This window comes from Oncorhynchus nerka, linkage group LG27 (genome assembly GCF_034236695.1).
Source record: "Oncorhynchus nerka isolate Pitt River linkage group LG27, Oner_Uvic_2.0, whole genome shotgun sequence".
Lineage (NCBI taxonomy): Eukaryota > Metazoa > Chordata > Actinopteri > Salmoniformes > Salmonidae > Oncorhynchus > Oncorhynchus nerka.
The window spans coordinates 66282581-66309554 of NC_088422.1; the positions used below are offsets into that span (position 1 = coordinate 66282581).

The following is a 26974-nucleotide window of genomic DNA, read 5'->3' on the forward strand; positions in this document are numbered from 1 at the left end:
CGGAACAAGGGCAAAGCAAACAAGAATCCGACAAGGACAGAAGCAGAAACAGAGAGAGAAATAGAGACTTAATCAGAGGGCAAAAGAGGAGACAGGTGTGAGAGAGTAAACGAGGTCGTTAGGAGAATGGGGAACAGCTGGGAGCAGGAACGATAGAGAGAGAGAGAGATAGTAACCTAATACGACCAGCAGGGGGAAACGAAGAGAAGAGAAAGCACAGGGACAAGACATAACATGACACTGATTCCATTGCGATAAACATGTCCCCACAGATGCGTCATGGGCCAGGCAGAATATTGATGTTCCCTCCAGTGAATTTTATTTTAATTTTTTTTAATTTGACCTTTATTTTACTAGGCAAGTCAGTTAAGAACAAATTCTTATTTTCAATGACGGCCTAGGAACAGTGGGTTAACTGCCTGTTCGGGGGCAGAAAGACAGATTCAGCCCAGGGATTTGAACTTGCAACCTTTCGATTACTAGTCCAACACTCTAACCACTAGGCTACCCTGTCTACCAGAGACAGGAGAGAGGGGTTGATGGGGAGAAGGAAGGGGGGAGGCAGTAGAAGTGAGTAATTAGTTTGTGGCTCTGTGATCATTGGCCTGGAACTGACACTGTGGTACTCCTCACCGTTCCCTGACCCCTACAGAGACCAAGCAGCTGCAGAATGAGCCCACAGGAAGTGACATCATATCACTGCCTGAGCAGCCTGCCTGGCTCTCTCAGCCCAGCCCTAGCCCACTGGGCCTGTAGCCCATCAAACTCCCCAACGGTTTAACTGCCATTTCCAATGTTGGGGGAGAATAAACCAGAAAAGCCGTACCGACTGATGTAAGTGGTGTTGTCGTTGTAACAGTGTTGCTGGACATGATGCTTTATAAGCTGGGGCTGTGCCCAGTCTGCTTTGATGAGGCCAACAGATGAGACCAAGTGCCTATTAGTTCAGATTCTGTGTCTGTCTGTCTTGTCTGTCTTGTCTGTCTGTCTGTCTGTGTGTTATCTGCTTCACCTAACAGTTCATCTGCAGCCTCGTAGCAGAGGGGAGCAGTCGAAATCCCTTACAGTTTGCCTACACTGAAAAATTAAGGTTCTTAAAATGGCACCTATGGTTCTTCAGAATTCTAAAAGGTTCTTGAAATGTATGGAAGCCTGCAGATGTGTATCTTTCATAGCATATTGGCCAGTGTTATCTCATGTTGATTTTCAGTGTAACATTTATAGTGTTGATTCAGGAGTTAAATGAACACTTGTAAAGAGTTAAATGAACACACATTGGTGTAAAATAATCTCAGTGTTAGTGTTAATAACCAGAGATTAACCAAAACCACGCCCATCATTATCATATTTCCCAGCATTCTCTTTTGCAGGTTTGTTTCTATATCTATGTTTTTGCATATACATTGATTAATTAATCTTATGCTACTCAAATATAAATAATGTACATTTTTCTAAGCTATTTTAATTTGTTACTTGGACTTATTGCATCCATTACTTGTTCCAGGGTCGAACAACCATTTCAGTAAAATGCTTCCCATACGGCAGGGGTGTCAAACTCATTCCAAGGAGGGTCTAGTGTCTGCTGGTTTTTGGTTTTTCCTTTCAATTAAGACCTAGACAACCAGGTGAGGAGAGCTCCTTACTAATCAGTGACCTTAGTTCATCAATCAAAGTTCAAGGGAGGAGCAAAAATCCGCAGACACTTGGCCCTGGAATGAGTTTGGCACGTGCCCTATGGCATCGCTCTGAAGAACTTTTATTTTTAAGAGTACCACCTCCAGCAAGGCTACATTATCAGTCACAGGTTTGAATAGGTGACACCAGGGGAACAGGCTCTTGTTCTTCAGACACTGACAAACAGCTTTGCACACAGATTCCAGCTCTGTTTGTTTGCTGAGTCAGAGTCCAAGCAGGAGAGTGGGGTAACTCAGCTGAGACATTTGAAAGGACTGCAGTTTCTGTTTCGCCTGCCTGCTATCCCTGGCCCTCAACCAAACTGCCATCACAGCCCCCCTCCCCCCCAACTCCCTCCCTCCCCGCCCTCTCTCTCCGTCTCTCTGTCCCCCTTCCCCCCCATCTCCCCTTCCCCCTCTCGCTCCCCGTCTCTCTGTCCCCCCTCTTTCTCCGTCTCTCCGTCCCCCTCCCCTGCCCGTCTCTCTGTCCCCCTCTCTCTCCGTCTCTCCCCCACTCCCCCTCTCTCTCCCCGTCTCTCCGCCCCCCTCTCTCTCCGTCCCCTCTCTCCCGTCTCTCCATCCACCCTCTCTCTCTCCCCGTCTCCCCTCTCTCTCTCTCTCTCAGCCCCCCTCTCTCTCACCCTTGACTGGATATTCCTAATGAACTTTTCTCCCAGTAGAATATGCTGCAGCTGACCTCGAAAAACAAAGGCCTGTGTAAACAATCTGGCTCTTGCTGTTGTTGCAGAGCTCTAAGAGAGAGAGAGACTTGGTAATTTACCAGAGAGATGATGATGAAGATGAGGAGGCAGGGTGGGAATAAGAACTAGGCTATACAGCTGAGTGAGTTTAGGACAGAATATCCTGTTGCTTCTCTCAGACAGACTCAAGGACATCTCTCCCACACTCTATCTCTTTCTCAATTCAATTCAAAGGGCTTCATTGGCATGGGAAACATGTTTACATTGCCAAAGAAAGTAGAATAGATAATAAACACAAATGAAAATAAACAATCAGAAAACCTCTCTCTCTCTCTCTCTCTCTCTCTCTCTCTCTCTCTCTCTCTCTCTCTTCTTTCTGAGATAGATAAGGCTGACGAATGATGTCCTCCCCTAGAGCCCTTCAGAGCAGGGACTGTGGATCCATATTCATTAGAATATGAATTAGCTTCCTTATCTGATGGTTTATGTGGCGAGACTGTGGTGATCCGTGCTGCCACAGCAATTCTCAGCGACCATCATAGAATATTATCCTGTGATTGTCACCCGCCAGTGTTTTCGTGATGATGCTCTCCAAAGAGGTTGAGCCGATCTGTTCCCCAACATCGTCTGACTGTGCCCTTCAGACTGAAGCAGAGGTGTCTCTGACTGGAGGAGATGGTATCAACACAAACACAAATCGCTGTCTTTCTCTGTACTGAAGCAGCAATTTGAAATAGACAACGCTTTTCACTGGTGCATTGGGATGACACCCAGAGCCGGTCCTGACCTCCCTGGGGCCCTAAGCAAAATGATGCTAAGGGGCCCTCCTACCTGACCCGTGAGCCATGTAAACCATTTGCCATCGCCACACAGTTACACCTGACACCCCAGTGCTCCCACTACAATCCTCCCTCCTTTAAAACCGTTTGCTCCGTCTGTCGGTCTAAGAATAAGTAGACATATACAGAACAGAATGAGTTATAAACAAACACTATTTATTGAACATAATATTTTTTTATAGAATCTTCAAATAAGCGAATATTAACATTAACATAAATAAGAAATTGTAGAAAATGTAGAAAATAATCAAATGTAACACTGAGCTTTGGCTCTGCTGCCTGGTAATTAGTCCAGTTCCTCACAATATTATACAATTCGCTTTGTCTATACAATGTAAACATAAGCCTATAGGATATGGCTGCAACTATATGTCTTTAAAATAGTCCAATAAAACCTATACAACTGTGTGATTAACTTTGGTTCCCTCTACAGCCTGGGCATGTTCAGCATCAGCACCAGCACCAGTCTATCTGGACTGTCTGGAAGAAGTTGAGAAAGTATGCCACATAGTTAAGCAGTCATTTCCACAAATGCACTTCTGCCATACAATCTGAAATATGAATAAGTGTGTAAACATTTGAATGTTTGAATTCAAATATTACCATCAAAATACTCCTCTTATGCACTTTCCTGACGCAAAATCATCAATGATGTCATCATGGGACATTTGTTTCCCCATGTCATGATTTATGCTCATGACGGTCAAACCACTCAAACGTTCCTGTGACATGGAAGACCTCAGGTGACTTTTGATGAGCGTTCATTTTGAAAAGCCCCTCCCCTGCCGATGCTACTGTTACTGGTAGGGTGACTGCAGTTCTTAGGGCCGTCTAAAGGTTAGACTAGAGTTCCTCCAAGGTTTTTTCTCACAGAGAAAGGAAAGCAGCTCAAAAGGCAGTCATCTTATCTGATGGCAGATCAGGTACATTCTGATTGTTGTGTGCCAGATCCATTCCACCGACGTCACAGTCATCTCTGAAGGTTTAGAGTGTTTTCAACTTCCATGCGGTGAGCCTTTAAAGATTCACTGGACATCTGAGAGGCAGTGCTGAAGGTCAGCAGCACTCCATATTTGGTTTTCACCTGGTTGAGTGTTTCAAATCTCTCGTCCGTGGATGTCACAGCAGAGTCGACCACGATGTCGAAGTGGTTGACTTCAAGGTTTTTCTGTGCATCAGTCACAGGAGTCTCATAGCTGAAATGCCTCTTGCTGTTTCTCAGTCTCTTCTCTTTCAGAGCAGCCTCCACATTCATTTCATCACAAATGCTTTTGGCTGTTGTCTGGGCCTCAGAGAATCAAGTTTCCCGGTATGTAATGGGGGAGGCCTTTGCATATGAGATTAAATTCAGTACGATATTCAACTGCATTGAGGCGGATTGGAGGAGCTTGTTCACCTTGTTTGTCATTGTCAGTATCTCACACTATACGACACAGAAAATCAAGAAGCAGTAGGACCCAACTTCCTCTGTAAGTGCTTGTGCCTCTACTTTGGCCACAGGATCGTTGATCGTCTGTCTGGCTTCCAGTAATGCCTCCCGAACCTCAGAAGCCTGATACCTGATTGCATGAACACTTTGGAGCCTACTCTCCCATTTTGTGTCACTCCATGACTTCACAGTTATGTTCATGTGTTTCTTCAAAACACTCCATCTTTGTGTGCCAGCTGAAAAGAAGGTGAAGAGCTTTTGCACATGCCCCAAAAAACCCAACTGCATCTTTTGAAGATTTGGCAGCATCTGCAATGACAAGGTTTAGAGTATGTACTCCACATGGGACGAACACGCCTCTGACATCTTTTTTGAGCAGTCTGGCTTGTATTCCTTGGTGCTTGCCCTTCATGATGGCCCCATTATCATAAGCTTGCCCTGTGCAATCTTCAAATGGAATCTTCAGCTCGTTCAGCTCATCTAAGATGACAGTGGACAGATTCAAGCCTGTTGTAACCTCAACATTCACAAAGCCGAGGAAGTGCTCCTTTCCCTTTAAAGCCACGCTTCTCAGAATAATGGACATTTGCTCCTGGTGACTAATGTCAGGTGTACAGTCCAAGATAATGGAGAAGTACTTTGAGTCTCTTACTTGAGTCACTATTGCTTCCAGAATCTTGTCACTCTCAATCTGCTTATCTAGCTTGCAGTCCTCTAAGATGACTGCAAGCTAGCACATCAACTTAACGTTACTGGTATTTGCTGACATCAAACTTGGACAGGAGAGAACACAAATTTACCTGATTGCTGTTCCCGCAATTTACTCTCATGGTGTTTTTATATATATTTTTTCATGACCTTAAGGATAGTTCCGCTTCATCCTCTCATCAAAGTTGTAAACATTGACACCCGCTTTGACACGAGGGGGAGGCGGTGCCCTTGCGTAATTTGCGGGGCCCTACGCAAGTTGCGTAGTGAGCGTATAGGGCCGCCCAGCTCTGATTACACACACCCTATGTCTCTCAAGGACTTCTGGCTCTCCTCTTGAGTTTCTTGCAGTCTCTCTCACTCTCTGTCTCCCCCACTCTCTCTCCCTCTACCCACTGTCACCAGAGGTTTGTACCTGCAGGGAGACGGAGCCATTACAGCCCAAACTCATTACGTCCTCCTCAGCGGAGGCCTGGGCTGGGCCTCCTTGTTTTAGCTGATAGAGGTCAGGAACTGATTAAATGTTGAAAAGTGGAAGGCTAATCACATGGTGACCCCCCTTGTGGCCCTCATTTCACTTCAAACATTGGATCTTTAGGGCGGCTCAGACAATGTGCTCCTCCTATGGGCCAGTTACTCTGGGCAGTCAACATAGCAGATACCATGACATAACATGCTGAACCTCGGCAAGACGGAGCTGCTCTTCCTCCCGGGGAAGGACTGCCCGTTCCATGATCTCGCCATCACGGTTGACAACTCCATTGTGTCCTCCTCCCAGAGCGCTAAGAACCTTGGCGTGATCCTGGACAACACCCTGTCGTTCTCAACTAACATCAAGGCGGTGGCCCGTTCTTGTAGGTTCATGCTCTACAACATCCGCAGAGTACGACCCTGCCTCACACAGGAAGCAGCGCAGGTCCTAATCCAGGCACTTGTCATCTCCTGTCTGGATTACTGCAACTCGCTGTTGGCTGGGCTCCCTGCCTGTGCCATTAAACCCCTACAACTCATCCAGAACGCCGCAGCCCGTCTGGTGTTCAACCTTCCCAAGTTCTCTCACGTCACCCCGCTCCTCCACTCTCTCCACTGGCTTCCAGTTGAAGCTCGCATCCGCTACAAGACCATGGTGCTTGCCTACGGAGCTGTGAGGGGAACGGCACCTCAGTACCTCCAGGCTCTGATCAGGCCCTACACCCAAACAAGGGCACTGCGTTCATCCACCTCTGGCCTGCTCGCCTCCCTACCACTGAGGAAGTACAGTTCCCGCGCAGCCCAGTCAAAACTGTTCACTGCTCTGGCCCCCCAATGGTGGAACAAACTCCCTCACGACGCCAGGACAGCGGAGTCAATCACCACCTTCCGGAGACACCTGAAACCCCACCTCTTTCAGGAATACCTAGGATAGGATAAAGTAATCCTTCTCACCCCCCCCCTCCCTTAAAAGATTTAGATGCACTATTGTAAAGTGGCTGTTCCACTGGATGTCTTAAGGTGAACGCACCAATTTGTAAGTCGCTCTGGATAAGAGCGTCTGCTAAATAAATGTAAATGTAAATGTACCACACTACTCTACTACCCTGTCTCCACTGCTGTGTGTCTGTCTGTGGACTCATCACCTGGGCTGCTGCTCTCTGGCCCGACCTTCATTATCTCTCTAATGCTTCCTAGTTAGCTCTGTTCCATTCTATACTATTCTAAGATTCATTGGAAATTTGTGGATATGGATTGATAGAACAGGTGATGATTAATGCCGCAATTGACCTCTATTCTGCTGTGGCCTCTGGTTCACCCCTCCAGACTGTGTGGTAGCAGGGCACGGTGTTACTGTTAGAAACATACTGTGGGAGGGGAACATATGAGAGGGGTTGAAATGTGCAGCCTGGTCTGGTGCCATTATAGCTCAATGAGGTCTGATCCTATAGAGGGTGTTTGGCTGATGTATTTCTCCACATAACTGTCCTCCCTGAGGCCTCTTATCAGCCCTAGCAGATATGCAGACTGGCAGACAGGTCACTCTGAATTCACGCTGCCTCCATGATGGACGCGGTCGCCATCTAACAACAGAGAAAGCGTTTTCACTCCCAGTCGACTCTGATAGATCTCAGTTACTGGGACCCTCATCAGGATCCACAGCCTCTCCAGTTAATGAAGGAACGTGTAAGTGATCTCCTATTCACATGGTTGAAACATTTGCCCCTGAGGGATGAGGGTCTGTGGAATCCATTATGCCTGGTTCAGACTGACTCCCAGTCAGTCAGTTCTCCATGGTTAGCCTGCCTGCCTGCCTGTTGAGGGTTTGTAACAACACCACCAGGGTTTGTTTAGGTGAGATGGACCGACTGCGCCTGGCCTCACGGCAGGCTCTGATCATATTCATGGTGATGGAGTACAAACATGCGCTGTGGTGCACGGCCACCCGGGGTAACTCAATATGGCTGTGAGCATGCATATCTTACAGCCAGGGGAGGGCTAGGAGGTGGAGGGCTGGGAGGGGGAGGGCTAGGAGATGGAGGGCTTGGAAGGGGAGGGCTGGGAGGTGGAGGGCTGGGAGGTGGAGGGCTGGGAAGGGGAGGGCTAGGAGATGGAGGGCTTGGAAGGGGAGGGCTGGGAGGTGGAGGGCTGGGAGGTGGAGGTCTAGGAGATGGAGGGCTTGGAGATGGAGGGATAGGAGATGGAGGGCTTGGAAGGGGAGGCCGGACGGAAAGGGTTACTCCCTCCCTGTTTTGCCCTGTGATATTGTAACCAGCTGCTGTCGCCCTGGGCTTCCTGCTAACCGGACTGCCATAAATCCATCCTTAACCCTCAGACTCCACTATTTATCAAGTCAGCAGGGGTGATAGTGCAGAAACGGTGGAAAGAAAATGTGAAAAATACACAATGTTTTCTTTACCTGATTAAAGACTCTATAGTGCATGCTGCAAATGTTGCTTTTCTTACCCTCTGGGGTTATTGTAATACAAACCCACTATACTCTACTATGTTAGTTGTTCTCTAAGCAGGCAAAAAAGAAGAAGAGTGGAGAGTGAAGTTAGTTATGTACAGAGTGAGTTGGGAAATCAATGTGTGTCTGGCTGAGAGGTGAAAGCACTGCCGGACAGAGTTTAGCAGCTCTGCAGAGACACACAGAATAGATGTGTTGGCAGCAAACACAATCACAAGGCTTGTTAGAGAAAGAGGAAGAACACAACAACATTTCTCCAATCTCTCTCTGGGCTGAGATAATTGAAAATAAATGATGTCTTGTCGCAGTGGTGCTGCAGACTAAATACTAATTTGTGCTGCAGAGCAGAGGACTCAGAGAGGTGTGCTCCTATACCTCCACCTCGGTCTATCATGGCTTCATCCGGCCCCGACAAAACTCCCCAGCACCCCCACCTCATCTCTCCAGTCCCCAGGCTTCCAGTCCCCAGAAGTCCCACCCCAACAGGCCCTGGCACGGGCACTTGTCAACAGGTTGTCATTCTAGAGGTTAACCCCCCAGTTAGAGGGAATTGTTTTTACAATGTGTGCCTTTTCTGGTTTATTTACCTTCCCATAAACCCCCTCCCTCAGGTCAAGGGTCATGGGGAAGAACATCCCAGGCCGTCTGTAGGGGAGCAGGACACTGTTTAGACTGGGCCTCTCTGCCTGTCCCACAGCCTGGCTCTGCACTCATACACACAGAGGGACACAAGCAGCTGCCTTTGGGTAGACTAGAGCATCCTCTCTGCCTCTACTACACATGCATATTTCTCATTTTCCAAGATTGCATCTTTCAAGGGTAATGTTCTGCATTATATAGTTGGTAGCAGCAATGCCCCTGTGCCTGTATAGCAATCTAGCAACATTGCTAGTTGTTGTGACAAACCTACTTTTTTTGTTGAGTCAACATTAGTTTTTGGGGACTTCATAGGACCCTGTCTGCCATTGTGGCTAATGAGCTTGTCGGTCTGCAGTGTAGTGGTGGACAGAGGCATTCAGGCCTGGTGGGCTGCAGTGTTACTGGGGTCAGAGACAGACACGTCTGGTGGGCTGCAGTGTTACTGGGGTCAGAGACAGACAGGTCTGGTGGGCTGCAGTGTTACTGGGGTCAGAGACAGACAGGTCTGGTGGGCTACAGTGTTACTGGGGTCAGAGACAGACAGGTCTGGTGGGCTGCAGTGTTACTGGGGTCAGAGACAGACAGGTCTGGTGGGCTGCAGTGTTACTGGGGTCAGAGACAGACAGGTCTGTTGGGCTCCAGTGTTACTGGGGTCAGACACAGGCCTGGTGGGCTACAGTGTTACTGGGGTCAGAGACAGACAGGTCTGGTGGGCTGCAGTGTTACTGGGGTCAGAGACAGACAGGTCTGGTGGGCTACAGTATTACTGGGGTCAGAGACAGACACGCCTGGTGGGCTACAGTGTAACTGGGGTCAGAGACAGACAGGTCTGGTGGACTACAGTATTACTGGGGTCAGAGACAGACAGGTCTGGTGGGCTACAGTATTACTGGGGTCAGAGACAGACAGGCCTGGTGGGCTACAGTGTTACTGGGGTCAGATACAGACAGGTCTGGTGGGCTGCAGTGTTACTGGGGTCAGAGACAGACAGGTCTGGTGGGCTGCAGTGTTACTGGGGTCAGAGACAGACAGGTCTGGTGGGCTGCAGTATTACTGGGGTCAGAGACAGACAGGTCTGGTGGGCTGCAGTATTACTGGGGTCAGAGACAGACAGGTCTGGTGGGCTGCAGTGTTACTGGGGTCAGAGCCAGACAGGTCTGGTGGGCTGCAGTATTACTGGGGTCAGAGACAGACAGGTCTGGTGGGCTGCAGTGTTACTGGGGTCAGAGACAGACAGGTCTGGTGGGCTGCAGTGTTACTGGGGTCAGAGACAGACAGGTCTGGTGGGTTACAGTGTTACTGGGGTCAGAGACAGACAGGTCTGGTGGGCTGCAGTGTTACTGGGGTCAGAGACAGACAGGTCTGGTGGGCTGCAGTATTACTGGGGTCAGAGACAGACAGGTCTGGTGGGCTGCAGTATTACTGGGGTCAGAGACAGACAGGTCTGGTGGGCTGCAGTGTTACTGGGGTCAGAGACAGACAGGTCTGGTGGGCTGCAGTGTTACTGGGGTCAGAGACAGACAGGTCTGGTGGGCTACAGTGTTACTGGGGTCAGAGACAGACAGGTCTGGTGGGCTGCAGTGTTTGGGGTCAGAGACACCAGGTCTGGTGGGGGATGTCAGAGACAGACAGGTCTGGTGGGCTGCAGTATTACTGGGGTCAGAGACAGACAGGTCTGGTGGGCTGCAGTATTACTGGGGTCAGAGACAGACAGGTCTGGTGGGCTGCAGTGTTACTGGGGTCAGAGACAGACAGGTCTGGTGGGCTGCAGTATTACTGGGGTCAGAGTCAGACAGGTCTGGTGGGCTGCAGTGTTACTGGGGTCAGAGACAGACAGGTCTGGTGGGCTGCAGTGTTTAGGGTCAGAGACAGACAGGTTTGGGCTGCAGTGTTTGTCAGAGACAGACAGGTCTGGTGGGCTGCAGTGTAACTGGGATCAGAGACAGACAGGTCTTGGGCTGCAGTGTTACTGGGAAGAGACAGACAGGTCTGGTGGGCTGCAGTGTTACTGGGATCAGAGACAGACAGGTCTGGTGGGCTGCAGTGTAACTGGGGTCAGAGACAGACAGGTCTGGTGGGCTGCAGTGTAACTGGGGTCAGAGCCAGACAGGTCTGGTGGGCTGCAGTGTTACTGGGGTCAGAGACAGACAGGTCTGGTGGGCTGCAGTGTTACTGGGGTCAGAGACAGACAGGTCTGGTGGGCTGCAGTGTAATTCAGAGACAGACAGGTCTGGTGGGCTGCAGTGTTACTGGGGTCAGAGACAGACAGGTCTGGTGGGCTGCAGTAATACTGGGGTCAGAGACAGACAGGTCTGGTGGGCTGCAGTGTAACTGGGGTCAGAGACAGACAGGTCTGGTGGGCTGCAGTAATACTGGGGTCAGAGGCAGACAGGTCTGGTGGGCTGCAGTGTAACTGGGGTCAGAGACAGACAGGTCTGGTGGGCTGCAGTATTACTGGGGTCAGAGACAGACAGGTCTGGTGGGCTGCAGTAATACTGGGGTCAGAGGCAGACAGGTCTGGTGGGCTGCAGTGTAACTGGGGTCAGAGACAGACAGGTCTGGTAGGCTGCAGTAATACTGGGGTCAGAGACAGACGTGTCCCCCATGGAATGCTAATGCTCCGTCAACACAATTATCATGTTACATTTGACTGAGCTGGACACTGCTATAGGCTGACGAGGGGCTGTATGGGGCCGCAAGGCTTTCAACACCATTCAGGGGATGACAACAACAGCAATCTAGACCAAAGACTCATTACTCTGCAAATAAACAGATTATAAACCAGATTTATGATTTTGTTTTTCAGTTTGCGTCATAGAGGGATGAGGAGAGTTGTAAAGTGGAAAGATATTAGCCATCTTTGTCCAAATTAGAGCCATTCTACGTGCAGATTTATCAGCAACATGTATGTCCTTGCCAGTGAAGTCAAATCAGTTTTCAAAAGATTTTTTTAAATATCCCAGTTCTACTGTCTGACAGCTCTCCTCAACCCTCCACACACTAAATGTCTATTGGTTAATTAAGGAAGTGTAGGCATACTGCATATTTGTACAAAACGACTCATTTAGTATTATACTGAATATTTGATGTATTTTATTTAGTTCTTGTTTCATGGTTAAAGTTGGTTAGACCTACAGCTCGTTGCATGTCTTCTCATCGTTCCCTCATTCTGCCTCTGTGTGACTGGTCTGACTGACTCAAACTTCGTGTCATATTTCAACTGCACACGTCCCTGTGGGTGGTCATACCATACTACACATGGATCCTCATACAGTACCATACTACACATTGATCCTCATACAGTACCATACTACACATGGATCCTCATACAGTACCATACTACACATGGGTCCTCATACAGTACCATACTACACATGGGTCCTCATACAGTACCATACTACACATGGATCCTCATACAGTACCATACTACACATGGGTCCTCATACAGTACCATACTACACATGGATCCTCATACAGTACCATACTACACATGGATCCTCATACAGTACCATACTACACATGGGTCCTCATACAGTACCATATTACACATGGATCCTCATACAGTACCATACTACACATGGGTCCTCATACAGTACCATACTACACATGGATCCTCATACAGTACCATACTACACATGGATCCTCATACAGTACCATACTACACATGGGTCCTCATACAGTACCATACTACACATGGGTCCTCATACAGTACCATACTACATACTACACATGGGTCCTCATACAGTACCATATTACACATGGATCCTCATACAGTACCATACTCATACAGTACCATACACATGGGTCCTCATACAGTACCATACTACACATGGATCCTCATACAGTACCATACTACACATGGGTCCTCATACAGTACCATACTACACATGGGTCCTCATACAGTACCATACTACACATGGGTCCTCATACAGTACCATACTACACATGGGTCCTCATACAGTACCATACTACACATGGGTCCTCATACAGTACCATACTACACATGGATCCTCATACAGTACCATACTACACATGGGTCCTCATACAGTACCATACTACACATGGATCCTCATACAGTACCATACTACACATGGATCCTCATACAGTACCATACTACACATGGATCCTCATACAGTACCATACTACACATGGGTCCTCATACAGTACCATACTACACATGGATCCTCATACAGTACCATACTACACATGGGTCCTCATACAGTACCATACTACACATGGATCCTCATACAGTACCATACTACACATGGGTCCTCATACAGTACCATACTACACATGGGTCCTCATACAGTACCATATTACACATGGATCCTCATACAGTACCATACTACACATGGGTCCTCATACAGTACCATACTACACATGGATCCTCATACAGTACCATACTACACATGGGTCCTCATACAGTACCATACTACACATGGATCCTCATACAGTACCATACTACACATGGGTCCTCATACAGCACCATACAGCACCATACTACATGAGGGAAATGACTGTATGTATGAATGATTAGCACCCTGATGGAAAAAGTCCATGCCTGGGCCTTGTGTGTTTTCCATCCCCTGTCCACCAATCAGAAAACAAAATGGTGGGGATATATTGGCATCCTGGCGAGTGTTAAATGGTGACTGTGACACGCGGTGTAAATCTCCCCGGTCCCTCAGTGGCATGCAGAGTTGGGTTCCAGGAAGTAAACTAAATTGGAATTTCAGTGTACTTCCTGAATTGACTGAATAAAAAATGGTATTGACCCTAACTCTGATAGCATTCCCTAGCAGTGTCTGCCAGTCTGTCAATCAGTCTGTTTGTCATGCTGGGGGCATGGTGGCGGACGGTAATTAATGAGTGTCTGTTAAACAGTGCAATGTGATCCCAAATGGTAATTAGAACACAGAGCCAGTGTGGAGCCACACATTTTCATTAGCCCAGGAGACAGGTATGTGTTGGTGAAATATGACTCTAAAAGAACAGCCATTCAGTCAGGTTAGCTATAAGGCACAGACGATAAAGTCAGCTATTAATGAGATTTACTGCAGACACTTACCTGTCTGCCTTCTCATTGGTGCTGAATTCAATTTATGGAAAGCAATGAAAAGGAAGATAATGGAATCAAAGACGGAAAATAAATGAACAGAAACGAATTAAAACAAATAGAATAACATAGAATAGAATGCTGGTTTTGCTCGTCTCAGATTGGACCTGGGATGTCTTGTCAGAACATCCTTGGAGAGTCTGATTTAATATTGAAAGGGAATTTGTGAGTTCCACCACAATCTAAACAGTAAACACACATTGTAACAACATATTTAGTATGATTGTGTAAATATATGATTGTTTTACGGAAATGTACCTCACACTATGGGGCATTTTCCCCCCAGTGGGAATTGCCACAGAGAGAGCAGCAGAAAACCTGGTGAGATTGAGCAGTTCATTTGATTGGCTGTGTTCAGCTGGCGATGAGGCGAACACTCAGAGGTGCCCGTTAATAGGCATTTTACGACTGATGTTGGAAGCACGGTTTCTCTGCTCCATCTCTGCCTTACAAAATGGTCATTGTCATAGCCTCGTTCTATTCTCAGTCAAGCTAATTAATATGTCTTTACACAAAGTTCTCAGCTTTCTGCTTGTTTCCTTTAACGTCAGTGATGAGACATTTGAAGCATGGGAAGAAGTGTTGTTCTCTGAAGATGTTGACCGTCACAGTCTCTCTGAAGGTGAACATCTAAAGCAGTGTGTCTTTTCTTACCATATGGCAGTTTAGTTTAGTAACACACACACACATTCAGTGATGTGACAATCCAAGGTTAATTAACATATTAACATGGAAATACAGGTGCACTTTATGATCCGTGTTTAAACACCCTCATGCACGTTTCAAGCTAGAAATGAAAAGTGCATAAGAGTACACATATACATACAGAGGCAGAGAGTACACATATACATACAGAGGCAGAGAGTACACTTATACATACAGGGGCAGAGAGTACACTTATACATACAGAGGCAGAGAGTACACATATACATACAGAGGCAGAGAGTACACGTATACATACAGAGGCAGAGAGTACACATATACATACAGGGGCAGAGAGTACACGTATACATACAGAGGCAGAGAGTACACATATACATACAGAGGCAGAGAGTACACGTATACATACAGGGGCAGAGAGTACACATATACATACAGAGGCAGAGAGTACACATATACATACAGGGGCAGAGAGTACACATATACATACAGAGGCAGAGAGTACACATACATACAGAGGCAGAGAGTACACATATACATACAGAGGCAGAGAGTACACATATACATACAGAGGCAGAGAGTACACATATACATACAGAGGCAGAGAGTACACATATACATACAGGGGCAGAGAGTACACATATACATACAGAGGCAGAGAGTACACATATACATACAGGGGCAGAGAGTACACATATACATACAGAGGCAGAGAGTACACATATACATACAGAGGCAGAGAGTACACATATACATACAGGGGCAGAGAGTACACATATACATACAGAGGCAGAGAGTACACATATACATACAGAGGCAGAGAGTACACATATACATACAGAGGCAGAGAGTAGACGTATACATACAGGGGCAGAGAATAGACGTATACATACAGAGGCAGAGAGTAGACATATACATACAGGGGCAGAGAGTACACATATACATACAGGGGAAGAGAGTACACATATACATACAGGGGCAGAGAGTACACATATACATACAGGGGCAGAGAGTACACGTATACATACAGGGGCAGAGAGTACACGTATACATACAGGGGCAGAGAGTACACGTATACATACAGGGGCAGAGAGTAGACGTATACATACAGGGGCAGAGAGTACACATATACATACAGGGGCAGAGAGTACACGTATACATACATGGGCAGAGAGTACACATATACATACAGAGGCAGAGAGTACACATATACATACAGGGGCAGAGAGTACACATATACATACAGGGGCAGAGAGTACACGTATACATAGAGGGGCAGAGAGTACACGTATACATACAGGGGCAGAGAGTACCCGTATACATACAGTGGCAGAGAGTACACATATACATACAGGGGCAGAGAGTACACATATACATACAGGGGCAGAGAGTACACGTATACATACAGGGGAAGGGAGTACGCGTATACATACAGGGGCAGAGAGTACACGTATACATACAGGGGCAGAGAGTACACGTATACATACAGGGGCAGAGAGTACACATATACATGCAGAGGCAGAGAGTACACATATACATACAGGGCCAGAGAGTACACGTATACATACAGGGGCAGAGAGTACACATATACATACAGAGGCAGAGAGTACACATATACATACAGAGGCAGAGAGTACACATATACATACAGGGCCAGAGAGTACACGTATACATACAGGGGCAGAGAGTACACATATACATACAGAGGCAGAGAGTACACATATACATACAGGGCCAGAGAGTACACGTATACATACAGGGGCAGAGAGTACACATATACATACAGAGGCAGAGAGTACACATATACATACAGGGCCAGAGAGTACACGTATACATACAGGGCCAGAGAGTACACATATACATACAGGGGCAGAGAGTACACATATACATACAGAGGCAGAGAGTACACATATACATACAGAGGCAGAGAGTACACGTATACATACAGGGGCAGAGAGTACACATATACATACAGAGGCAGAGAGTACACATATACATACAGAGGCAGAGAGTACACATATACATACAGGGCCAGAGAGTACACGTATACATACAGGGGCAGAGAGTACACATATACATACAGAGGCAGAGAGTACACATATACATACAGGGCCAGAGAGTACACGTATACATACAGGGGCAGAGAGTACACATATACATACAGAGGCAGAGAGTACACATATACATACAGGGCCAGAGAGTACACGTATACATACAGGGCCAGAGAGTACACGTATACATACAGGGGCAGAGAGTACACATATACATACAGGGGCAGTTTCCAGGACACAAATGAAGCCTAGTCCTGGACCAAAAAAACACCTTTCCAAAATACTTTTCCCAGATTTGGCATAGTCTGTGTCTGGGAAACCACCCTATGGACACACAAATATTCAATGTTATTTCTCTGATCTTCTGATCTAACTCTTCCTTTCAAACTGTTTTCTCTGTCCCTCCTCATGTTTTAGTTTAAATTCATAGATTCGTAGCAGCTGAATTGAGTCTTAAAGACCTGAGTCGTAAAGTCCAACTGAAACCACCATCTCTCTAGCCGTCACAACCCCTTATTGGCTATTACGTCATAGTTCTTATTGAAAAGACATGGAGTTGGTTGGATGTAGTCATATTTCTACTGACAACCAGTTACTGTCGGTGTCAGTACCCCAGGCATTTCCTCCAAGGGCACACAGCCAAGGAATAATGCCTGGGGTAGTGTGTTTCTCCTCTGATATAGTGGTCTACCTCCATCGAACTATGCCGATCAACCTTTCAATCCTACAATTTCCTGCCATGGTGAAAAGCATTTAAAAGTATCTCTCCATCTGTTTACACCATCTCTCCCTCTGTTCCTCCTTCGTTCCCTCGCTCTCTCTCCTCCTCTCCATCTGTACATGTGTCTGTTTTTCAACCTCTTTCTCAGTAAATGTGTCTTGTCCTCCCCTCCCACTTCCCTCCCACCCCCAGGCTGGGCTGGTGTCCCCTGTGTCCCTCCCCTGCCTCCTGGCCCTCACGTCTGGGTTAATGTTCCATCGGGTGCAGCACCAGGACCAGGGCTGTAAATCAAACAGGCTACAGTATGTGTGGACGAAGTCCAGGCCTGATATACAGGACCCGGCTCTGCCTTGTAATCTACTGGCAGAGGCCTATCACGGCTTTAAACCCATTCTATTACACTTGAACTGTGATTTAAAGGAGCCCAAATGTTCACTCTATTTCTCCTCACAGGATGTATTTCCTGGGACTGTCGGCTATGAAATAATGATAATTGTTTTTAATGGGAGACTAGAGGGGGAACATGGAGGTAGCCACTCTGGTGACAGTGCAGAGAGGGGGGAAATTGCCACAGAAGAGATCTATCAGGCTGTAGGGAAGCAGTAGTGTTGATTGGAGTTGGGCTGAGGAATTAGGAGGAGATTGGTTCCTCTACCTGACCATCCTTCATCAGGGCTTTAGGTCTTCAGGTGACACTAGATACGAAAGGCATTGTGAGAAAATATATAAGGGTGTCAAGGACAGTCCTGTAACTATAAGGGACAGTGTTACTAGGAGCAATGTAAAGAGTTGGTCTGTCACATGTCAATATGTATGCGTGGTGTTTGTGCTCTAAACCTCTGAGCAGGTGGGTTATCCATGGCTTAGATTAAGTTTATCTTAGATGGACTTCATTTGTTTGAGAAAAAGGGTTATTGATTTCTGTGATCATCTGCTGCCTTTTCCTCCCCCTTATTAGTCATTGTAATCAGTCAATCAGTCAATATTGATTGGTGAAGCCTTCCCTCTCACTGTAACCATGCATAAAAAAACACATTGCTGCCTACCACAAGACAACATGATCATTAAATCAACTGGTGATATATTTCCTAGAGGACATGATGTTATGGCTGTATTGTGTGGGTCTACTGTTGCTCTATAAATCTCAACATCTCTACTCTGTCTCTCCACAGATCACCTTCTTCATGCTGCTGTCGGCGGTGTGTGTGATGCTCAACCTGGCTGGCTCCATCCTGTCCTGCCAGAACGCTCAGTTGGTCAACTCTCTGGAGGACTGTCAGCTGGTGAGAGACCAGTGCCCTGCCCCTCTACCCCCTCTGTCCCCCCTGCATGTGCCCTATCTCTCCCATCTACAGGGGCCAGTACTGGTTCCCTATCTCTCCCATCTACAGGGGCCAGTACTGGTTCCCTATCTCTCCCATCTACAGGGGCCAGTACTGGTTCCCTATCGCTCCCATCTACAGGGGCCAGTACTGGTTCCCTATCTATCCCATCTACAGGGGCCAGTACTGGTTCCCTAGCTCTCCCATCTACAGGGGCCAGTACTGGTTCCCTATCTCTCCCATCTACAGGGGCCAGTACTGGTTCCCTATCTCTTCCATCTATAGGGGCCAGTACTGGTTCCCTATCTCTCCCACCTACAGTGGCCAGTACTGGTTCCCTATCTCTCCCATCTACAGGGGCCAGTACTGGTTCCCTATCTCTCCCATCTACAGGGGCCAGTACTGGTTCTCTATCTCTCCCATCTACAGGGGCCAGTACTGGTTCTCTATCTCTCCCATCTACAGGGGCCAGTACTGGTTCCCTATCTCTTCCATCTACAGGGGCCAGTACTGGTTCCCTATCTCTCCCATCTACAGGGGCCAGTACTGGTTCCCTATCTCTCCCATCTACAGGAGCCAGTACTGGTTCCCTATCTCTTCCATCTACAGGGGCCAGTACTGGTTCCCTATCTCTCCCATCTACAGGGGCCAGTACTGGTTCCCTGTCTCTCCCACCTACAGGGGCCAGTACTGGTTCCCTATCTCTCCCATCTTAACAGGGGCCGGTGGATGCGGTGGGGCCCCTGTTCATATGAAGGAGTTGTGGCACCTGGTGTTGAAAGGCCCTAGCCTGTCTGGGATCCGTCAGTCTCACACACCAGTTGAATCAGTGTGCAGAGCACCGCCCCACCCACCCAGCTCACAGTAAAAATAAATATTAACACCAGCCACTCCTACGTCCTTCTTAATAGTGGGGCTCAGTGCCGTTTGTCTGTCTGATTACCCACTGGAGCTCATAGTTTAATTATTAAGAAAAACATAATAATCCGCCGTCTGGGGAGAGTGAGCGCTTTCAATTTGTCTGCTGTCTGCGGCAGGTTTCATTTCTGTTCCTTTGTCAAATTCACAGAGCTTCCCGTTTTCAGATGGTGTGGCACAACGTATGTGTCAGGATCAGGCTGGGGAATGAGTTGCGTACCTCATACTAGCATAGATTACATGAATCTATAGACTCATGACAAGAGTAAAGTTCCTAGATCAACTATGCTGTTAGGGCATAGAAAATCACAGCTCTCAAAGTCCTCTAAAAGGGTTTTCTCTGTAAAAGAAAACACTGAAATCCATCAATTCTGGACTCATTTAATTAGTGTTTAATAAGCTATAAATAATGAATAGCTTTTGGGGGATTAAAAATGAAAACAAATATTTGAATACCGTACTTCTCTACATGGCTCCAGCTCTGAGTAGCGCAGTGTGCTTGTATATGTGTATTGTGTGTGCTGAATGGATGGATGGCTATGAAGGGATTATTTATAGCAGAACAACAGCTCAAGCCCCTAGCCTACCTATTCTGTTCTGTGACCACTGTGTTGTGTGGGGTTGTATCAGCACTGTAGTCGGCTCCACAGGATATTCTGCATTCCCTTTACCATAATACGGCCCCATTCTACCATCTCTCTCCCCTGCTTCAGTCTGCCCCAGCACCAATCACAGACAGACCCAGTAACACAGAGAGACCCAATAGCACAGACAGTCAGTAGCACAGACAGTCCCAGTAGCACAGACAGTCCCAGTAACACAGACATACCTAGTAACACAGACAGACGCAGTAGCACAGACAGTCAGTAGCACAGACGGACCCAGTAGCACAGACAGTCAGTAGCACAGACAGTCCCAGTAGCACAGACAGACCTAGTAACACAGACATACCTAGTAACACAGACAGACCCAGTAGCACAGACAGACCCAGTAGCACAGACCAACCTAGTAGCACAGACAGACCCAGTAGCACAGACAGACCCAGTAGCACAGACAGACCTAGTAGCACAGACAGGCCTAGTAGCACAGACAGGCCTAGTAGCATAGACAGACCTAGTAACACAGACATACCTAGTAACACAGACAGACCCAGTAGCACAGACAGACCCAGTAGCACAGACCAACCTAGTAGCACAGACAGACCCAGTAGCACAGACAGACCCAGTAGCACAGACAGACCTAGTAGCACAGACAGGCCTAGTAGCACAGACAGGCCTAGTAGCATAGACAGACCTAGTAACACAGACAAACCTAGTAACACAGACAGGCAGACCTAGTAACACAGACACACCTAGTAACACAGACAGACAGACCTAGTTACACAGACAGACCTAGTAGCACAGACAGACCCAGTAGCACAGACAGACCTAGTAACACAGACAGACCTAGTAGCACAGACAGACCTAGTAACACAGACAGACCCAGTAGCACAGACAGACCTAGTAACACAGACAGACCTAGTAGCACAGACAGACCTAGTAACACAGACAGACCCAGTATCACAGACAGACCCAGTAGCACAGACAGACCTAGTAGCACAGACAGACCTAGTAGCACAGACAGACCTAGTAACACAGACAGACCGAATAGTACCGATAGACCTAGTAGCGCAGACAGACCCAGCAGCACAGGCAGACCTAGTAGCACAGACAGACCCAGTAGCACAGACAGACCTAGTAACACAGACAGACCTAGTAGCACAGACAGACCTAGTAACACAGACAGACCCAGTAGCACAGACAGACCTAGTAACACAGACAGACCTAGTAACACAGACAGACCTAGTAGCACAGACAGACCTAGTAACACAGACAGACCCAGTATCACAGACAGACCCAGTAGCACAGACAGACCTAGTAGCACAGACAGACCTAGTAGCACAGACAGACCTAGTAACACAGACAGACCGAATAGTACCGATAGACCTAGTAGCGCAGACAGACCCAGCAGCACAGACAGACCTAGTAGCACAGACAGACCCAGTAGCACAGACAGACCTAGTAACACAGACAGACCTAGTAGCACAGACAGACCTAGTAACACAGACAGACCCAGTAGCACAGACAGACCTAGTAACACAGACAGACCTAGTAGCACAGACAGACCTAGTAACACAGACAGACCCAGTATCACAGACAGACCCAGTAGCACAGACAGACCTAGTAGCACAGACAGACCTAGTAGCACAGACAGACCTAGTAACACAGACAGACCTAGTAACACAGACAGACCTAGTAACACAGACAGACCCAGTAGCACAGACAGATCTGGTATCACAGACAGACCCAGTAGCAGGTGAGGCAACGACAACTAGACTCTAATTTTATTGATTCAATCCATCTCTTTGCAAAAAACAATGTTTTAATTCTTATAATTATAGAACATTGGAAATAACACACATCTGTCAAGCAGAAAGGGGAAAGAGGAAAGCGAATCGTCGTAGTAGTTAAACTGAGGATGGTTCCCCTCACATGACTGCTGTTGGTAATTACACTGAGGATCTGCTATTCTAGCCACATTAATCACATGGGAATTCTAATTTAGTTGGTCTAATCAATTAAACACTCTGGCATTGTTTGCAGGCTTTGCAGTGGATACATAAACACTGCTAGGCTTTATTGAATTCATTTCCATTCCTTATGCAGTAATAAGAGAGCGTGAATAAGTAAGGACTATCTATTATTCCATCCAGGCTCCTGGGGTGACCTTTCTCCAGTTAGCTGTAATTCACCTGTACAGTCCATCCGACTGGGGTATTTCATCACCATCAACATCAATGTCAACTGCCTCCATCTTGCATAGTGAATAAATCAAAATAATGTATACATTAGAAGTCCATGAATGTAATACTGAGCTGTTGACTCAACTTGAAACCTATCTTCGTAAATGGTATTGTTGCCGGAGTGACATAATGATTCACAGGACCTGGTCACACAGAGAGTGTGTCATCAGTTTTAGCATGGCACTACTCCACTCCCTGTGACACACTGCCTAAGCCTTCTCCTTGAATCACTTCCAGGAAGTTGATATTAAAGCCCTTGTTTTATGAGTGCCCAATGTAGCTTGGCGTGGCATTACATCTCAAGACGTTTGTCAAGATGTTTTACACCCGTCATCAACACTAGGGACGGGTGACACGAGTTGGGACGCAATGTGTTGGGGCCCGTAGAAGGGCGGTTCTGTGAAGAGGAATGATCTGCAGAGCGGAGGAGAACCAGACTTCTTTCTCAGGGAGCCTGTCTATCCGTCCGACTTCTTTGTAAATATCCTTTGCTATTCTGATGTTATTGCTTTTAAATATGGGATTTAACCTGTATTGTATTGTGATTGCTGCTAAATGAATTGCATCATTGAACACATTGAGGTTTTCTGAATCTGAACGTGATGGAGGAAGGAGGGAGGGGGGAGGATGTGACAGGCATCACTAGTGCCCTGCACATGATGTACACTAAAATCCCCATCAGGACTGCTGGCCTACCTGATAGAGGTCCAGTGTATTGCGAGGACAAACAGTAGCATTCCCTGAGCATGCATTTGGCTCAGGCGAGGTGCATAATCTGTTCAGTACAGCATAACTAGTTTAGAGGGCATCCCACATTCTTTTGGAAAGGATCAACCACTTTAATGCAGTTTTTGTCTGTGTAAATAGATTGTTCACCGCTTCTGGAACGGAAAGCAGGAACCAGAGCAGAGCAGGAGGTGTTCTCATTGTGTGTGGGAACTGGAAGGCTTTGCTTCGTTGGTGGTGGTGGTGGTTCTCTGGGCTAATGACAAACCACTTGTCTCATCAAGCCTATCTTGGATGGGCTGGTGAAATGCATGATGGGTCCTATGCGGAGTGCTCACGTGGCTAAGGCTGGTAGATTACCTCTCTGGTTGTGTCTAGTGACATCAGACGTTCAAATCACTGTTTCACGCGCCGTTTCACACCCAAAACGTAGAAATCTGCAGAAATAGAGAGCTTGTCATACACTGCACCATTAAATGAAAGCAATGCATGAATAGATTTTCAAAATGAAAACAACACTGCAATGGCTGTGCTGCTCTGCAGACTTAGATATTCTAATCTAATTGTTCATTCATATGGCACTGACATACTGCAAGACCCCCTGTGTGCCGTCTGGTCTGCTGGGGCATGAGGAACATGCAAACATGTACACCACATCATACATCTACACACATGAGTCTACTTCCTCCAAGGATCTCCACAGTGTGTGAGAGAGTGAGAGAGAGAGAGAGAGAGAGAGAGAGAGAGAGAGAGAGAGATAAAGAGAGAGAGAGAGAGATTTTGCCCTGTAGAGCTTGCGTTCCTCATAGTGTGTTGAGTATAGAGCCAGGCTAGAACAATGGTCCAGAGATCTGTCATTTTCACCAGCAGGACTTCACTACTGCTGACTGAGTGATTAGCATACGAGACTAAATGCCTTTTCCCAGTTCCCTTTACTACTGTACACGGCTCCTTGGAGACCATATATACCCCGCTATGACTGAAATATTAATGGACTTCACTCCCCCATGCAATTAACCCATGATGGGTAGGTTCACGTCCCGCCTCCTTACAATCTGGGTCACATAGTTAGTAGTTGTAGCAGCACCTCAAGATCCTCCCCCTGTTAACTCTGCCTTACAACTCACTGTTATGTAATCCTCCTGCACTGTAGATTCCTCTGTCATGTTAGAGAACCCTTTTTGGTTCCAGGGAGAACGATTTTTGGTTCCATGTAGAACCCTCAATGGAAATGGTACTACATAGAACCAAAAAGGGTTCTTCAAAGGGTTCTCCTATGGGGACAGCCCAAAAAAACTTTTAGGTTCTAGATAGAAAAAAAAGGTGCTAAGAGTGTATTCTGGCAAGGAAAGTATCAGAGCGGGCAGAGACAGAGGTGCAAGTCTGATCTCCATCATAGAGAAGCATTAAGATTCTGCTTTATGCAAATGGCGGAAGAGGAGACACAGTGCTAGGGTGTGTTGTAACATTATCAAGTGTGGGGAAAAAGTACAGTGAGTTCTCACTGATATCCAATAGCCCCTTTACTTACCCCTGTCCTTTCTCTCCCCCAGATCAAGTTTGACAGTGACGGTGTGTGTGTGTCCTTTCTCTCCCCCAGATCAAGTTTGACAGTGACGGTGTGTGTGTGTCCTTTCTCTCCCCCAGATCAAGTTTGACAGTGACGGTGTGTGTGTGTCCTTTCTCTCCCCCAGATCAAGTTTGACAGTGACGGTGTGTGTGTGTCCTTTCTCTCCCCCAGATCAAGTTTGACAGTCATGGTGTGTGTGTGTCCTTTCTCTCCCCCAGATCAAGTTTGACAGTGACGGTGTGTGTGTGTGCTGTGAACTGCAGCACCAGAGCTCCAGCTGCAACAACCTAGGAGAGACGCTCAAACTGAACCCACTGAGCGACTGCGACACCATACGCCAACACCTCAAGGTGGGTGAAAGTGTGAGAGTGTGTGTGTGCGTGTGCATGCGTGTGACTAGACAGGTATGTGTATGTTACACCATTTCTTCTTTGATGTGTACTCTATAGCCTTGTTCTAAGGAATCAAATCAAATCTAATTTTATTTGTCACATACACATGGTTAGCAGATGTTAATGCGAGTGTTGCGAAATGCTTGTGCTTCTAGTTCCGACAATGCAGTAATAACCAACAAGTAATCTAACTAACAATTCCAAAACTACTGTCTTATACACAGTGTAAGGGGATAAAGAATATGTACATAAAGATATATGAATGAGTGATGGTACAGAACAGCATAGGCAAGATACAGTAGATGGTATCGAGTACAGTATATACATATGAGATGAGTATGTAAACAAAGTGGCATAGTTAAAGTGGCTAGTGATACATGTATTACATAAGGATGCAGTAGATGATATAGAGTACAGTATATACGTATGCATATGAGATGAATAATGTAGGGTATGTAACATTATATTAGGTAGCATTGTTTAAAGTGGCTAGTGATATATTTACATCATTTCCCATCAATTCCCATTATTAAAGTGGCTGGAGTTGAGTCAGTGTCAGTGTGTTGGCAGCAGCCACTCAATGTTAGTGGTGGCTGTTTAACAGTCTGATGGCCTTGAGATAGAAGCTGTTTTTCAGTCTCTCGGTCCCAGCTTTGATGCACCTGTACTGACCTCGCCTTCTGGATGATAGCGGGGTGAACAGGCAGTGGCTCGGGTGGTTGTTGTCCTTGATGATCTTTATGGCCTTCCTGTAACATCGGGTGGTGTAGGTGTCCTGGAGGGCAGGTAGTTTGCCCCCGGTGATGCGTTGAGCAGACCTCACTACCCTCTGGAGAGCCTTACGGTTGTAGGCGGAGCAGTTGCCGTACCAGGCGGTGATACAGCCCGCCAGGATGCTCTCGATTGTGCATCTGTAGAAGTTTGTGAGTGCTTTTGGTGACAAGCCGAATTTCTTCAGCCTCCTGAGGTTGAAGAGGCGCTGCTGCGCCTTCTTCACGATGCTGTCTGTGTGAGTGGACCAATTCAGTTTGTCTGTGATGTGTATGCCGAGGAACTTAAAACTTGCTACCCTCTCCACTACTGTTCCATCGATGTGGATAGGGGGGTGTTCCCTCTGCTGTTTCCTGAAGTCCACAATCATCTCCTTAGTTTTGTTGACGTTGAGTGTGAGGTTATTTTCCTGACACCACACTCCGAGGGCCCTCACCTCCTCCCTGTAGGCCGTCTCGTCGTTGTTGGTAATCAAGCCTACCACTGTTGTGTCGTCCGCAAACTTGATGATTGAGTTGGAGGCGTGCGTGGCCACGCAGTCACAGGGAGTACATTAGAGGGCTCAGAACGCACCCTTGTGGGGCCCCAGTGTTGAGGATCAGCGGGGTGGAGATGTTCTTGACTACCCTCACCACCTGGGGGCGGCCCGTCAGGAAGTCCAGTACCCAGTTGCACAGGGCGGGGTCGAGACCCAGGGTCTCGAGCTTGATGACGAGCTTGGAGGGTACTATGTTATGTCGTCCATATAACTTGATCCTCCGAACTTCTTCAAGCTGAAATATTCTCCTACTCTGTACTGGTGTACCTCGGTGTAATGAATAACAAGTCATGGGAGCTTAGCTGATACACAGACAATGTAAAACACAAGTGGAAACTTATAGGCTCAGATGAGTAGAACAGGAAACTGAGAATGGCAACCTCATTTGTCTTCTAATCCACACATAGCTCTTAGTCA

General features: G+C 47.1%; 1 protein-coding gene across 1 annotated transcript in view; it reads left to right on the top strand.

The window, feature by feature from the left end:
- Positions 1 to 26974, top strand: part of LOC115112175 (protein ENTREP2-like) — a 134213-nt gene that overhangs the window by 81404 nt on the left and 25835 nt on the right. Inside the window, exons 3-4 of the mRNA XM_029639029.2 lie at positions 18651 to 18761; positions 25075 to 25206. Of these exons, the coding sequence (XP_029494889.2) occupies positions 18651 to 18761; positions 25075 to 25206 (243 nt within the window). The remainder of the gene's footprint in view (positions 1 to 18650; positions 18762 to 25074; positions 25207 to 26974) is intronic.